This window comes from Egretta garzetta, unplaced genomic scaffold (assembly GCF_000687185.1).
Source record: "Egretta garzetta isolate BGI_Z169 unplaced genomic scaffold, ASM68718v1 scaffold112, whole genome shotgun sequence".
Lineage (NCBI taxonomy): Eukaryota > Metazoa > Chordata > Aves > Pelecaniformes > Ardeidae > Egretta > Egretta garzetta.
Window position 1 is genome coordinate 1,442,925 of NW_009258884.1, and position 15,162 is coordinate 1,458,086.

Below are 15,162 nucleotides of genomic sequence, written 5' to 3' on the forward strand. Positions count from 1 at the left end.
CCCCCGAAAAAAAAATGTTCAAAGCAACAAAATAATTTTGAAGTTTGTTACAAACCAGACCCCCAAATCAGAAGACCAGGGGGTAATAAAGTCAGGATTTGTTTCATTAGTGAAATGCCCTAGAACCTTCCTTCTGACACTCCTTTTGCTTTGTATAGCATTACTACTTCAAGTTTACATATTTTACAAGGAATTCTTTCCAGACATTCCTGCCCTGAAAGTGTTCTTAAGGAGCATGGCTTTTTGGCTTTTATGTGAAAATCGTTATTACAGTTTGGATAGCAAAGTGTCAATCATTTTGCCCCATATAACAAGCGAAATACCTTGGAAAAGTAGAAACACCTTAGAATTTATTTTATGGATCCATATTGGGTATCAAGCTTAAGAAAAAAAAAAAAACAACTAAGAAAGCCCCCACACTAAAGCTTTCTATTTAAATGTTAGAGACTCACATTTAAAACTTGAAGCCTGCATCCCTGACGTGAGTACTGAAAACAGGCAGGAGCTTCCCTCCCAGAAGAACACAATTGTGCCTTTGAACAATTAAGCACGAATTTTTGATGAAAACCCTATGATTTGATCTACTTGCCTACATTTAAATTAATTAAGTTGTATACTTTGTTTGTGTTCAAGTCGCTTATGAACTTCTGCATGGTTAAGAGAGGCACCGGTGCGATGTTATTTGCTGGATTACCAGGCAGGAAATGTTAACGTCAACAATGGATTTTAAAATTACCAGAATTTCATGACTGAACAGGTAGATATGAGGCAAAAATCTAACACTTCATCATCAGTGTCCAATCTTCATTCAAACCCACTGAGGCAACACGTTAAGTGTGTTGTTTTAACTGCCTTGTTTTTTTTTTTCACCCAAGCTGTTGTTAGCTGGGTTTTTGCTTAGTTTTCTGGTTTTAAACTGAGATTTTCATTTAAAAAAAAAATCAATTACTAAAGAACTCAGTCTAAAAAAAAAAAAACACCACCCAAAACTGTCCTTTCTCCTATGAAAACCCAAGTTGAATAGAATGAAGATAAAGCTCTACACACAAAATTCCTCATTCTGACATTTTATGAGAGATTTAATATTTTCAACGTATGAGGCCATTCAAATTACTGAAGATGCTTATTGTGATCTTGGGACACTGCATAAATCACAACAGTTCTTCCAATTTTTGTCATAGGATCATGCTACAACATTGAAGAAAGTCCATAAAAACCCAGTCTATTTGCAGCTAAAAGCGTAGCAATCTATAATTGGAAGCGCTGTATTGTATTTCTGGGTGAAAGTTAACTCTGGTACCCTACACTCAGGCCATCTGACCCGCAATGCTATTCTGTTTCTTGAAGTATTTGAAGCCCCTGAGGTGAGGAATGAAGTTGCAAATAAGACCTAAACGATGTGTTGGCCAAAGCTTGCACTTGGAAGCAAAGCACAATTTTCAGCACATCTAGCTTGACGACTCCAGTATTTTTCCACCTAATGAGCGAAGGTATTACTGTGTTAAAGAATTACTCACCCAATTAGGGACACCATCTGCTCCACTATATGTTTGCTGAATGTTATAATAACGAAAAGTTTCTGTAGGAAGGAAAACATCAGTTAGAGAAACATTTGATCAAAAGGGAAGCAGAGACAATGGGGCACGACAATTTATGTTCCTTCCCAACCAGACAGCTTCTCCAGCACTCACACATCTTTTTCCCTTCTGTTTTCTTTCAAGATCTTTATTTTTCAATACTCTTCAAAAAGAGGCAGGAGAGAGAAAAGCTGTTTACTTTATTATTCTATTTCCTCATAGATTTCATTTCTTGCAATGTTTTTGTAGCCTGTGTTACTAACCATTCGCATCCTCCCCAAACTTCAATTCCCAGAAGCTCAAGGTCACTTTACTCCGTCAACAATGTTTTAATGGAAAAACACTCATCACCATGTAGAAAAATTCACATCCCCTTACAAACAAATGTACTTAAAGATCGCAGAAGTGAAAAATAATGTATCTTTTAGTCCCCTAGTTCATGTGCTTCAGACAGAAACACAACAAAGAATACTTAGGGAAGAACGAAGTGAGAGCCGTTGGGTACCTGCCTGTTGAGAAAACTTGGATTGCCACTGTCTCTAATGCAACAGACTATTTGGAACAGAGTCATTTCAATAAGAGGAACTTCTGTAACACATAGCTTATTTTGCAGAAAATCCAAATCTCCATCATTTTATCACTCCCCTCTCTTCTAACAGAAGTTAAAATTTTGTTAAAATAGCCTCTGCTAATTCCACCTTGGTCACATTTCACAGCTTGTTCGTCTGCAAAGAGCGAGCAAGACCGTGGTGCAGAACACACAAACAGTTCCCACAGCCTCCTTAAATCAATTTAATCATGATCTAACGAGAACTGCATTCACCAGTCTGGAAATAAGGGATGTGACTAGAACTACACAGAGTGATTCTGTGGTCCGGAGGAAGAGGCCAGTTAACAGCAGCTCCGGGATGGCCACGGCACCAGAGTCACTCGCTTCCTGTCTAGAGAAAGATTTCATTAAAAGCCTTTCCATGACTCTTGCATTTCCTAAATTCCAAATTGCAGCAAGATCACTACAAAAATCAAGGCTATTGCACAAGAGTACGCTTGAAATCAAGCATCGCAGAAAAAAAAAAGAATTCTAATAGCTAAACGTATTACAAAATAAGATGATTTACCAACTGTACAAGACACTGGGAAATTATTTTTTCCCTTACATTTGATCTGAGTGTGGAGCACTATAAATTACACATAGCAAATATTCTGCTAGCTAAACAAGACAAATAAAATAATAAAAGGAATATTACACAAGTACTGTTTCACTTTTCTACGTTGCCAGAATAAATTCTACCAGTACGCAGATTTAAAAGCAGAAAAATTCAAATAATACAAAAATAAGTGTGGAGAAAAAGTTGTTCTATCACAGTGAATGAAAGAATTTTCAGATCTATTTATTATTTTCCTGTTTAAGGACTGGGCAAAGTAAAATAACCAAACCAAAATAACCAAGAGATGGGAAGAAAAAAAAAAGGGCTGAAGATTGAAATCTTTTGTTGAGGGCAAAAGAAAGATTTTTAAGCAGCTCGATGAGCTGGTACTAGACAGGTAATTTTGTACTACTAATAGCTTCTGCTATTTTAATGCAGTGGCAGCAAAGATTTCTAAGCAAGACAGCTACAGGCACTGCACCAGTCCTAGGGAGATGCTTAAAAAAACCAAGCCCCGGGTGAAAACATTGGTTCAAATCATTACAAATCAAGCGATGTAGTTCATGATACAGCACTAACCACACTGCCACCGGTAAGGAATGGCCAGGGCATCGATGCTTCATCTTTCACGGGACAAAATGGTAACGCATTTGAAAAGCGAGACTCAAAATTTTTGAAAGCAACTGGAGATTTTGATTGCCAAATTCAGAACATCCGGTAAGGCTCTGAGTTAGCAAGAAAAACTGGACAGACTCTGAAATCAGGCCCTTTCAAAATCATATAGGCTGAGGACACCACAAATTGCTAACCATGCTGGAAAGCTCTGGACAATATGCCTGGGGACATACCCTGAGACTGCTTTCTGCAGGGCCTGAAAGGAGCTGGGTTCTCTCTACACACTTAACTGAGATAAAAGGGAGCATTTAAAACTGCCGCTTAACCGGTAAAGGCTAGTTGCAGCGCTCTTTGAAATGAGTATTTGTTACCAAAAAGGCAAGTTCATTATGAGTACGAAGTCCTTTCAGTCTGGTAAAAACCGTAGGTAAATAACTTGGCTAACCACCAATTTCCTGAGTGGTGTAGGCAGCGAGCTCATTAGTTTGTAGCTATAAATTATTCAGTTGCCTAAGTTTTGAGCATAAGAAGCCTAGCAGATCCTTTATTGTAAATCCTTTGCACCAAATTAATTTCCATTACTTCGGGTCAGGAAGGGAGACTCCAGAATTCATTACGAAGTAACACAGTGTAACAGTCAAAAAGAATAAAGAAAAAAAAAAAAAGTCTTTGCCCCAGAGCCCTAAGGGAGGTGTAGTACTTGCCTGGATGTGCATTTTAATTACTGCTTTCCCAATCAAGGTTGCACCAAAGAAGGTCCAGAAGGGAACCAGAAAGTGTCCGCATGTTATCCCGGCCAGGTCAAACAGAGGGTTTGGAATCTATAAAGTGCAAGGGAAAGAAGTTCATGGATTGCAGCACGCAGTCAGATGAACAGGAACATGACAGACTTTGAAAAATGAACATTTTCCCCTTATTCAACTTGATCCGAAACTCTTGTGTCTTAATACTTACAAAAAATGCTAATGTTGCACCACATAACTTAAATCTCTGGGATTCAGCTAGACAACGTCCCAGACACTTCCATTCTCATGGTCCCTCCTTACCCCTGGATTTTCAAAAAGCCAACAAAAAGTTTGCCATGTGAAATGCACAGAAACCACAGTAAAGCCATTTTATGTGATTTATCAAATTTTCTCACTGACAAGCACATCGTTCTTGGAAGCTAGTGTTCAAAATGATCCCCCGTGATTTCCATCTGAGAAAATACATTAAAAACTGGCATTTATAGTCATATGTATCCAGTTTAGAAGCACTGATTAGATTTTATTAAGCATATGCATTTCATTTAAAATTAAAAGATTTTTTTTATTGTTAAGCTGTTGGCTTGACGTCTGGTATTGTGATACTATCTGTAAAATATTTTTGAAATTAAACCAAGAAAGTATCCAAATTCCAACCTTTCACACTTAGCATGCAGTGCAAGGGCAGACTGTCTGAGTAAACAAATGGGGAACCTTTAACTCACAGTAGCAGTCTATTACTGGGCGAATATCCTGCAGTTTGTGTTGTTTTGTGGCACAAATAAATAAAGAGTGTAGCTTGTTAAAGGCCATACAAGATAGTAACTTTGCAAGTGACTAAATGGAAATCTGAAATCTGAGAGAAGGCTTACGAGGTTTATACTTAGCTATTATAGACTAGCAATTCAAATTTATGAGCACCCACAACACCACCTGCATGGGAAGAAATCTGAAACGGTCTCTAATCATGCCCCGAAACGGTCTCTAAACATGCTCCGCTTCAGCTAAAATGATTCTTTACCTCTGACAGCTGTCTTAGGCATAGGAGGCTAGTAAATTATTTACTTATACCACAGCCAGATAAGTTTGCTCTTCTGAGCCAAGTCTGCTCTAGGCCTTAAGTATGTTCTTTGTTGGTTGGTTGGAGGTTTGGTTTTTTTTTTCCTATGTTCACAGTATTTAATTATTGCATTACTATCAGCATAGAGGAAGCAATGTGCTTTAGGTATGGGTAACTGTGGACATCACCAGCACATTAAACATATCACAGGAAAAAGTTACTCAATGAGTCCACATCAGGGTATATTAGCAGGCCAGCGAGGTTTTCTCTTCGTTTTTTAACACACACACACACACGCAGTGCTGAGAATTGCCAAAAAAGCCCACAAAGACAGAAGGGCAAATTCTCACAAGTCACAGCAAGGATCTTCCAGGGCTAATTCTTGCTTTGTTCCTTCCCCAGAGCTGCCTTTACATAGGAATTCAGCTCCAGACAATAATAGGGCTTTCTCGTTGCCACTAGAGAACACCACATTCAGTTGACTTCACTGGATAACCTTGCAAAGTTTTAAATTCAATGTGATTGTGGTTTTATGTAGCATTTAGAAGCCACTGCTTGACAGACAACAACCTGCAGCTCAGACAGTCATCACCATTTCACAGGCAACTTCTCCAACCATAAAAAACACACTCAACTAAAATACTGTTTAAAACCCAAAATTAAGATCACAATTATAAAGAGGGCAAGCAAAGGAGACACCTTCTAGCAGACAGAGAAGCAGCAACGAGCGAGGGAAGCCCTGAAACAAAATCCTGAAGCTCTTGAGGGAACGCATGGATGCAAGGAGCGCACGCGGGGTGCTGCCTTCCTCATCTACAGATGCAACAAAAAAGTACAGCTTTGAATCCCTGTGCTTTCTCAATGCCTCTGCCACATTTAACCTCACCCTTTTTAATGCTACTCTGCAGTTAATCTGTAAACACATCTACAGATCCTCAAGTGCGCTGTGGTGGATACACGATTCCTCACCCCTCCCCAACCCAGGGCAGCCTATATAAGCAAAAGGAAGCTGGAGCTCAGAGCGCGTTCAAGAACAGTGCAGCAAGTAGGTAAGAAGTTAAGCAAATGTTTAAGTATTACTAAGCAGGAACTCTGAAGAATTTACACATCACCTCTCATGTTTACCAACTCCTTCCTCATGTTCTCCATTTATCCACACGTTGCCTTGTCCCGCCACTCCAGTAACTCACCCCTGCCATCTACAAGCTGCTGTTCTGATTACACAAGACAGACAAAATAGCCTATGCAGGGATGTCTCACAAGATGGTGACTAGAGGGTAATGAGTCAGAGGCAGTGAAGGAGCAGTCTAAGAGCTTACTGGATGGAAAGATTTAAAGAACAGCTTGTAACCTACATCTCCACTCTAAACACTAAGACAGTTCAAAAGATTAACAAACAGAAGGCGTATGCCAGCAGCTATAATCAGATTAATTCTTTCCAGCTAACACAGGTTACTTCTGTTTGAGCAAACAGTTAGCATTGTCATCTCTACAATTTAGGAAACTAAGAGAGACGCTAGACAAGTGTGGAATTAATACCTCGTCAGCTGAGCAGCTGGCTAATGGCTGTGGTTATTCCAGAAGAATGGGATCACAGGAGACCTACACTTCCCCTCTTCACTGCAGTCACGTTTCTGTGCATCACATCCCACATTTGGAGGGGGTGAGGGGGGGAATGGAAGAACAAGGCACACCATTCCTACCAGTTTTCATTCAGCTTCCAGAGAGAGATTTAAATCTCAAATGGTTCAATATTTTTCTACTCTAGAAGAACATCATTATCCTCCTTAAAACACTAAAACAGCATCAGTGGAGATGCTCATATCACCTCTTGCTTAGAGAGAAAAAAAAAAAACCCTACAAGTAGTTTGTAGTTCATATAGCCATGACTCTGAAACTGGCTTCCTCATTCTGCTCCCTCTGGTTCCTTGGGACCCAGTGAAGATCTCTCCAGTGCAGACTTAGGAGAGCTACTATGGACAGATATCCTAATCAGGATTTACACAGGTAGTTTTCCACTCTCAATCTGTGTATATCTTTGTATTTGAAGTTGTCAAGCACTGTAAGCCATAGGACATAAACACCTAAAGAATCTATAGGTACTAATACAGCTCTTGCTCTATCTCGCCAGGTAATAATCTGGGCTAGGAAAGTCCCAAGAGGATAACTGGGAGTGGGGCATCCGATCTGATCTGCCAAATACCCACTAACACAGGGCAGCGAGCAGCAGCGTGCATATGGCTGTGTTAGAGAAGACATAGCCTCAACGTCAAAGGCAGGGAGCAGCCCTGGTCTGAAACAGAAACATAGAAACTTCTTAAATTTTAAGAATGTCTTAGTTCAGTCCCTCGTAGTTTAAGCCTTCCTTAACTGACAAGCCTTCAGCATCTTTAAGGAACCGACCTGGTTTTATCAGGTTTCACCACACTATGCCCAACTATGGAACTGTTAGCTGTGCTTTTATGCAGAATTCACTGTGTTTGGTACTAATCGAGGACCGGAGTTTCTCCGTGCTGTTGTACTTGTACCACAACCATCCCATTTCCCTACGCACCACAGAGAACACAGAAATAGCAAACAAGGCATGAAAGTCTGTATGGACTCAAATAAAACCAAGTCACATTTCACAGCATTAGTTTCACTGCAAAACAGTCAATCTGCAATTTGTGGATTATAAAGCCCTCTCTTACTGAAGTGAACTTACCGAAGCGCAGGCCAAAATGCCGAAGAACCCAACCTTCTGCACCAGGTTCTGGACAGCCAGTTTAGCCCGGGAAGCAAAATCCTGCAAAGAAGAATACGAAGCATTAATGAGGCAAACCCCCAAATGAACATACCTCAAAATGTACATGATTTCAACAGCCTCCATGCTACAGGATTTTCTAATTTAGCAGTTGGGAGAATTTTTAAAACAAAAAAGCCAATTTGAAACTCTGGGCTTAGAGGGAAGAGAGAGAAATCCACAATGCTCAGTGTGAAAATCTGACCACCCACAGATACTGAGTTTTGTTTTTCAAAGGCACCAAGCTTGCACTACTATGGAAACAGGTTTTCTAGTATTTATTCCCCCGTATCTTTGAATTGCCAAGGCTGCTTATACCTTATTCCTTAAACGACCAAAGGGAATTCATTTCCTTCAATGACATTTGCAATGTGAAAAAGGTACTTGCTCAAAACACAAAGCCAGAACACAATACTCCCATTATATCCTGAGATCGTTGCTCTCAATCCCAGGATCTTAAATGAAAACAGCTAATTCCAGGTACACTCTACAACAGACTTGTGAAGTTCATTAAATCCATAGAGTTGAATCTGAAATACTTTCAAAGCACCGAAGGTGGCAGACCATAGAACATTTGAGCTATTCTTCACAAAAACATGCTGCCTACTTTTATTTTTGTGATCACAACTTTCAAACACATTAATGACAAACTCAGGAGTCTCTAAGTTTACCAAATACACAGTAAACATTTTTAAAAGCAAAAATAAAGATTCTCACAAGCAGTTTATTTGAATGTGAGAAGTGAATTTACAGGAGAATAAAATTCATTTAGAAGCAAAACTGTCCAAAAAGTTAAAACCAGGGTCAATATTATCTCTTCAGGCTTGGCAACAGCAGGTACAGAAAGCTGAGTATCTGTGGCAATAGCAAGCTTTAAAAAGTAATTATTAATTCTTTTTTTAAAAACCTATAAATAAGCAATAAAAAGCTGACTTCCCAGCAGTAATGCAATATCCACTGATTTGCGTTTAGTAGAAAACTATCAGATAAATTTCATAAGGCAGTTACTTCAACCAATAATTAATGAAATTCTAAATTCCACACTTCCAGATAGCTACAAGATAATCCGGATGAATTTATGCAACTTTAACTTTGTTACAATTCTGTTGAAACCTTCAATACCAATGCAAGTAAGTTACAATTACTTAACAATGTTCTTGGTATTATTTAAATTCTGAACTACAGAACTGACATAATTTTCTATGCCAGATTAAAAAAAAAAAAGCAAACCCAAAAACCTGTGATGAGGCCATTTGCTATCTTTTTACATCCCTTTTTCATGTAGTAACTTTTCTCCATGACAGTGCTTTTAAAAGTTAACAAATTCTCAAATAAAAAAAAACCCCCAATTCTTACAGAAATCATAAGGATTCTATTTATTATACTTTATATTCAAAAAAATAATCCAAATTACACCAAATACTTCAACTTAAAGAAACATGCCAAATAAATGAGATTTCCTACCTCTTAGAGCAGGACATTTTGAACCCCAGGAGAATATAAACCCCCTTTTAGAATAGCCTGTAAGGGTGGATTTGCTGACTTTCACCAGGATCAACACCTCGGGGTGGTGAATGTCTTCCAGCAAAATGGAATAGGTGAAATATTCACTCTTGGTGGAAAACTTGTTCCTGACATTCTTTCTGTTTAACTTCTAGGATACGTACAGCATGCAGGAGTGATTAACTGCACCCAGTGAGGCTGATACCAAACACTTGAACTTACGTTAGCAGCAACGGGTCTAGAACATGCCTACATGACAAGTAAAGTCAAATTTTTCATGCTTTTCAGTTAAAAGAGGGCCTTTTGACACAAACTGTTATAAAGAACAAAACATAACAATTTACCAGTGAACTACGTCCAAAAATCTTGCAACATCACAGGCAGTTCCTTCTCAAACTGAAGTTCCCTCCTCATTATTTCCAAGTTAGTAAACAAAACCCAACCAAGCGAATATATGCTCACTAACAGGGGCCAGCACTACTACACCCACTCAGCCCCACTGAGGATGTAGGACATGAACTCAGAAGGATGCAAGGCTCTTTTTGCAGCAGTGAGCACACAGCTACCAACAAAGGAAACAAAATGCAGCTCGCTAAGGAGACAACAGGTATTCTAATTCCTAATTCCAAATGCAAGAGTAGAAATAGGTGCTCAGAATTTCTCTACAAATTAATTTAAAATGAAAAAGTGTGCTAAAGCCTCACAGTGACGGCGTCCTCTCAACCACAGATTTTGTTCTTTGAAAAGGTGAACTGAAAAAGTAGTGCCTTATGTAGGAATTTCATAAGATGTCTCCCCCTGTACTCTACAAAGCTGAATGTGACCATAATATTTTCAGTTCCTATTTTGTTCACCATTTCACAATGCTCTTGGGGTTAGAACAATATTTTCACTTTTATAAGCCAATAAAGATTTTTTTTTTTCACAGCTCCATAAATCTCATTGTAAAGTATCTGCAAAATAAACCACTACAATCTTAATTATTCAAATAGATCCACAGTATATTTTAATGGAAGTTGTTTCTATTCTAATTTTAACATACTGACCCGTTATCTTAGGCTGCATTCCTAACACACCGTTGTATTCATTTTCACAAGTTGGAATTGGAAACAAACTCTCCAGCAAGTGACCTATAAACTAACACTTGCAGCACAGCTGGTTTAATAAAGTATATTATTATAATTATATATAGATTGACTGTATTAACTTAGTGTAAGCACACTGCACCATTTCTCATCAAATTTCTTAAAAATAAACAGCTTACCCCTATTTCTAAACTGCTGCAAAAATTCAAGGCTGCCTCAAAACTATTTTTTTTCTCTCCAGCTAAATACATGTAATTTTTATTATAAAACCAATGCTGAAAGTGTTGAAAAAAGTGTAACAAGTTTGTCTCTCAAATTAATAACTTTTTTTTTTAAGTTATTACTCAGATTGTAATAAGACAATGAATGTAAAAAAAAAATTAAAGAAGAAACAAAGTACTCCATGGAAAGCACAGCTATAGTTCCAAAAATTTACATCAAAAAACTTCTAATTTGTCTCCCTTTTTTGAACTTTCTAAATCAGCCAAAAGAGATAAATTAAGCATTTTTTTCCCTATTTTCTATGATCTAATGTAATCATAGCTACAAATAATTTGCCCAGTAATATACACATCAGGGCTGTAACACAACTGTGTATTTGCAGCCTCAACATTTACTTCAATGAAAACAAGTTCAGAAATACTTCTGTTGGGTTGCTTCCTTAAATTCAGTTTGTAAAATCTTTGCAACATCTGCAATAATAAAAAAACCTTAAAAGTTTCATTTCTCAGAGAATCCAATCATCACTTTCACAACTTTTACCTCTTTCACAATAAAATTTTTCTGTTGCAAAGCCTGCACAGGCAACAATCTTTACTTTTTTTAAGCATTTGAAATAAAAGCAAGAGAACTTCCACAACTTATTGCTTTAAAAAAACCAAAACAAACAGATAAAAGTTCAGCTACTTACAGGCAAAACATTTTTCCCCAAAATTAAAGTATCTAGACTGGACTCGACTCTCAGCTAGTATGATTAATTCTCTACGACATTTCAGGATACTTTAGTTCACTGCGTCCCTTTCAAAGATGATTTGGGGTTTTTTTTTGGTTTGGAAATAGATTTCCTGTGACTGCTACAATACAGGCAAAGGAAGGTTAAATGATTAAACATTACTTCATTGGGTTAATCATCAGATCTCAAGAACTGGAATGGAAATAAGAGGCATAAAAAGGTCAGTGCTGAAATACTGATTCACAAGTCTCAGCTGGTAGCTCGAGGCAGTTTGCTTCATATCTGCCGTTAGTAAAATGGGACAATTTATTGATACTGGCATTTCATTACTACATGTTGCAAAAGCAAAAAACCCTCCCAAACCTAAAGGGATACTAAAGAGAAATTACATATTTTGCTGCTAAGTAAGACTTACCACAGTGTTCCTCCTTTAAATATGCATTATGGTACAGCTTTGAGTACAACTTGACATGGACCATTCATCCCTATAAAAAAGCCCTCCTTCTTGAAAGAGTGAATGGTTGATCTTGTCTCAACTATAAGGCTTCATCCCACCCCTCTGTTTTATTTTGTTTCCATTTACGATTTAAATCCCTATTTCTTCTTTCTCCCTTCATTGGAAAGTAAGTTGCACAAGCCCTTCTGTATTTGAGTAAAGAACATTTCACTGGATTTAGTTAACAAGCTTGAGGAAAAAAAAAATTAAAAAAAATAAATTTTTACTCTTTTCCTTCTATAATACTGATTTATTATCAGAAAACAGAATGGTCACAATTTGTTGTTCATATTGAAATTGTGAAGCCTCTTTTTTCTTAATCTCCAAGAACAGAGATTGTTGATGGATCCATGGCAAGTAACCAGTTGATGGTTACCAAGGAGCGCTGAATAATCAGCGCTGGATTGACTCCCATAGTCCTTACAGAAACAACCCATACGACTTTGGCAGAAGCTATTTTCTTGAACGACTGCACAGATGGGCCTATAACAATTATGTAACATAACAGTTTATTTTCTAACACGAAGTTGCAATCAGTTTTCAGGAGCATCAAGCAAGCTGTGACTCCCTATCACAAACCACCTCTTCCTCGCATGCAGCAGCGATGACAGTTGTCACTCTGAAAGACACGATCCAGAGTTCCAGTGATTTGAGGCCTAGAAAAACCTTTCTTTCATCACAATTTTTTTCTGCTGTAAATACATCAACCACTGCACAAATACATTGGTAATATTGGTATATTAGTGGATATAGCACAAAGGCAGCAGCCAGCAAAGAAGGGAAGGAATATATGAGACTAAATTCAATCAGAAGTTCATAGGGCGTGTGTTCTCTACCAGGATGAACAGGGAGTGACTTCGTGTAGGATCAGGGGGAAGTCAAGTGATGCAGTTGTCAATGCAGTCGCTCAAGCAGGACATTAATTACCTAGCAGACGGTAGCCTTAAGAAGTTCAAAAATATATTTCTGGAAGGCTTGGGAGGGGTTATGCAGGATTTGTTACTCTAATAAAAAACATAACTGTGAATGAACATTAAAAAAATACAAAGACATAAGCAGAGATGTAAAGCACCTTGATGGAATGGGTCCTCTACAAAAAGGAGAATACTGAACTTGCTGTAGAAATAGGTGTTCATCTTAGCGCAGCAGACTTCCCTGATGCAAACGCGTAACTTGCATGTGAGGAAGAAGTGGACCATCCTTCAAGATCTGAGCAAAATTTATATTATGGACATAATATTTACTTACTAGAAACAAAGTTTAATTATTCAAATAATGACCGGAAGAGGTGAACTTTTTTTCCAAAGATTGAAGACGATGTATGAAGCTACCGTCTCAGATTATTAAAACTATAAATTCCTTAACATTTAAAAAGCTGCCTACAAAGACAGTGCTCCTTTTTATGTAAAAATCTGAGTTATGTTAAAAATGAGCTGCACAATATTTTGTTTCTTCTGGCTTTCTATTACAACACAATGGAATCAAACACAACTTATGGGAGAATGACCATTTGTGGTTAAGCAATGAATTCTAGAATTTCAGAGGACTGGGAAGAATTATTAACTCATTGAAATAAGATATTAAGTGCAGAAGAGCAGTTTTAAAGAAGTTGGATAGCTACCTACAGGCTGCGAGGTTACAAAATACATCCGTGCTAAGAAAGCAGTGGATCAGCAGTGACATTTAATGATCACCTGGAGTTAAGATGAGGAGAACAGAGATCAAGATACAGTTGATAGTCATTGCCTATCACTACAAATAGTTCATTACTCAGTGACCAAAAATCCATTTCATACCTCTCCTGCAAGACATCAAAGGTAACAGCTCTCATGAGTAAGGTTCCAGTAAGTTGCAAGCAGAAATAGTTGGATAGGGGTTCATGGCGATACTGATGTCCCACTCTGTCTGCTGCAGAGACTCTCAACATCTAAATGTGTATGGAAAGGGCTGTGGCCCTGGACCTCTGCTCTAGCTTTCTCAAAAATAATTCCAGCTTAATGAAAATAAGCGGCAAACTAAAATCCATCTTCATGCCTGGAGAGAAGAGGGTGTGAGAGGTAAGGTTTAAACTCACTCATCACTCAAAACTCTGGGAAAGAAAGGCCCTGTCTTGGAAACTGGGCTGTCAAAAGACAAAGTTAAAAAAGGTTTTCAAGGGTTACTGGAAGCAGCTAAGGGAAGGTGGCAGATCTAAGCAAGCACTGAAGTTTGATATAAGAAAGGTATTTACATACAATAAGCATAGGATGGACATTCCAGATTAAGAGGACTGACTCAAATACTAAGCTTGGGAAGGAAATAAATTTCACTTCACAAGAAGTCTGGGGTTTCTGAGACATTAAATTCTGGAAAAGGAATAGGGTAATCATATGGGAAAGTTACAAGAGAAAAACACTTCCATGTTGAAAATGAAAACACAGCTTTTAAAAGTACATTATGAAGACGACTGAACAGCAATGAAACAGGGCCCTTGATTTCACAGGCTTTACCAAAGAACTGTGGAAAGACAAGAGGGCAATACCTACAAAACCTCATTAAATAGGCTGTCAGAGATCTGAGGACTTACGAGCTAGAAAGATTTCCAACCATTATTCAGAATATTTGTAGGCAAGGATGAGCATACCATAGGTACTACATACAAATCCCAAGTCAACAAGAAATCAAATATACAGGTGAACTCTTCTACTGCCCTTTCCTAGGACAAGAGTACTGAATGCAGATTGTTGAGGGAAATGCACAGATTGATTTCCACATCTGTTTGTGTTCAAATTCTTGAGGTTGGTTGCATGTTAAGGGGTGATGCTGCAATCCACAAAGATAATCGGAACGACGCTCATCTCTGGGACTTGGTAAACTCAGACATATGAGTAACTACAATTAGTTCTTGTACTGGAAAAATTGAAGTTGTTCCATAGAAAATACAGTTAAACCTATTGTCCTCATAATCAGATTTTAAAACTGCTGTTAGAAAAGAAGGACATTAGGAGTCATCAAGCTGTGTGCAGAGTTGAAGCCTTTGCAAGTCGTACAGGAACAGAGTGTAACAGAGTAACGTGTTCATTCCAACAGCAAGCTTTGCTTTCCCTGGGCATTTAATTTTCATCTGTCTCGGAGTACAAATGTGAAACTTTCAAGTAACGGATCCATTGTATTGCAAATAAGACCTCCTGTTCTTCCCATAGGAAAGAAGTCAGCCAGCTC

General features: G+C 38.1%; 1 protein-coding gene across 3 annotated transcripts in view; it reads right to left on the minus strand.

Moving 5' to 3' along the window:
• Nucleotides 1-15,162, minus strand: part of VMP1 (vacuole membrane protein 1) — a 67,461-nt gene that overhangs the window by 12,179 nt on the left and 40,120 nt on the right. For all 3 annotated transcript variants that reach the window (XM_009633932.2, XM_035889580.1, XM_035889579.1), the window contains 3 exons: nt 7,848-7,928; nt 4,045-4,161; nt 1,518-1,579 (listed from right to left, as the gene is read on the minus strand). In XM_009633932.2, the coding sequence (XP_009632227.1) occupies nt 1,518-1,579; nt 4,045-4,161; nt 7,848-7,928 (260 nt within the window). The remainder of the gene's footprint in view (nt 1-1,517; nt 1,580-4,044; nt 4,162-7,847; nt 7,929-15,162) is intronic.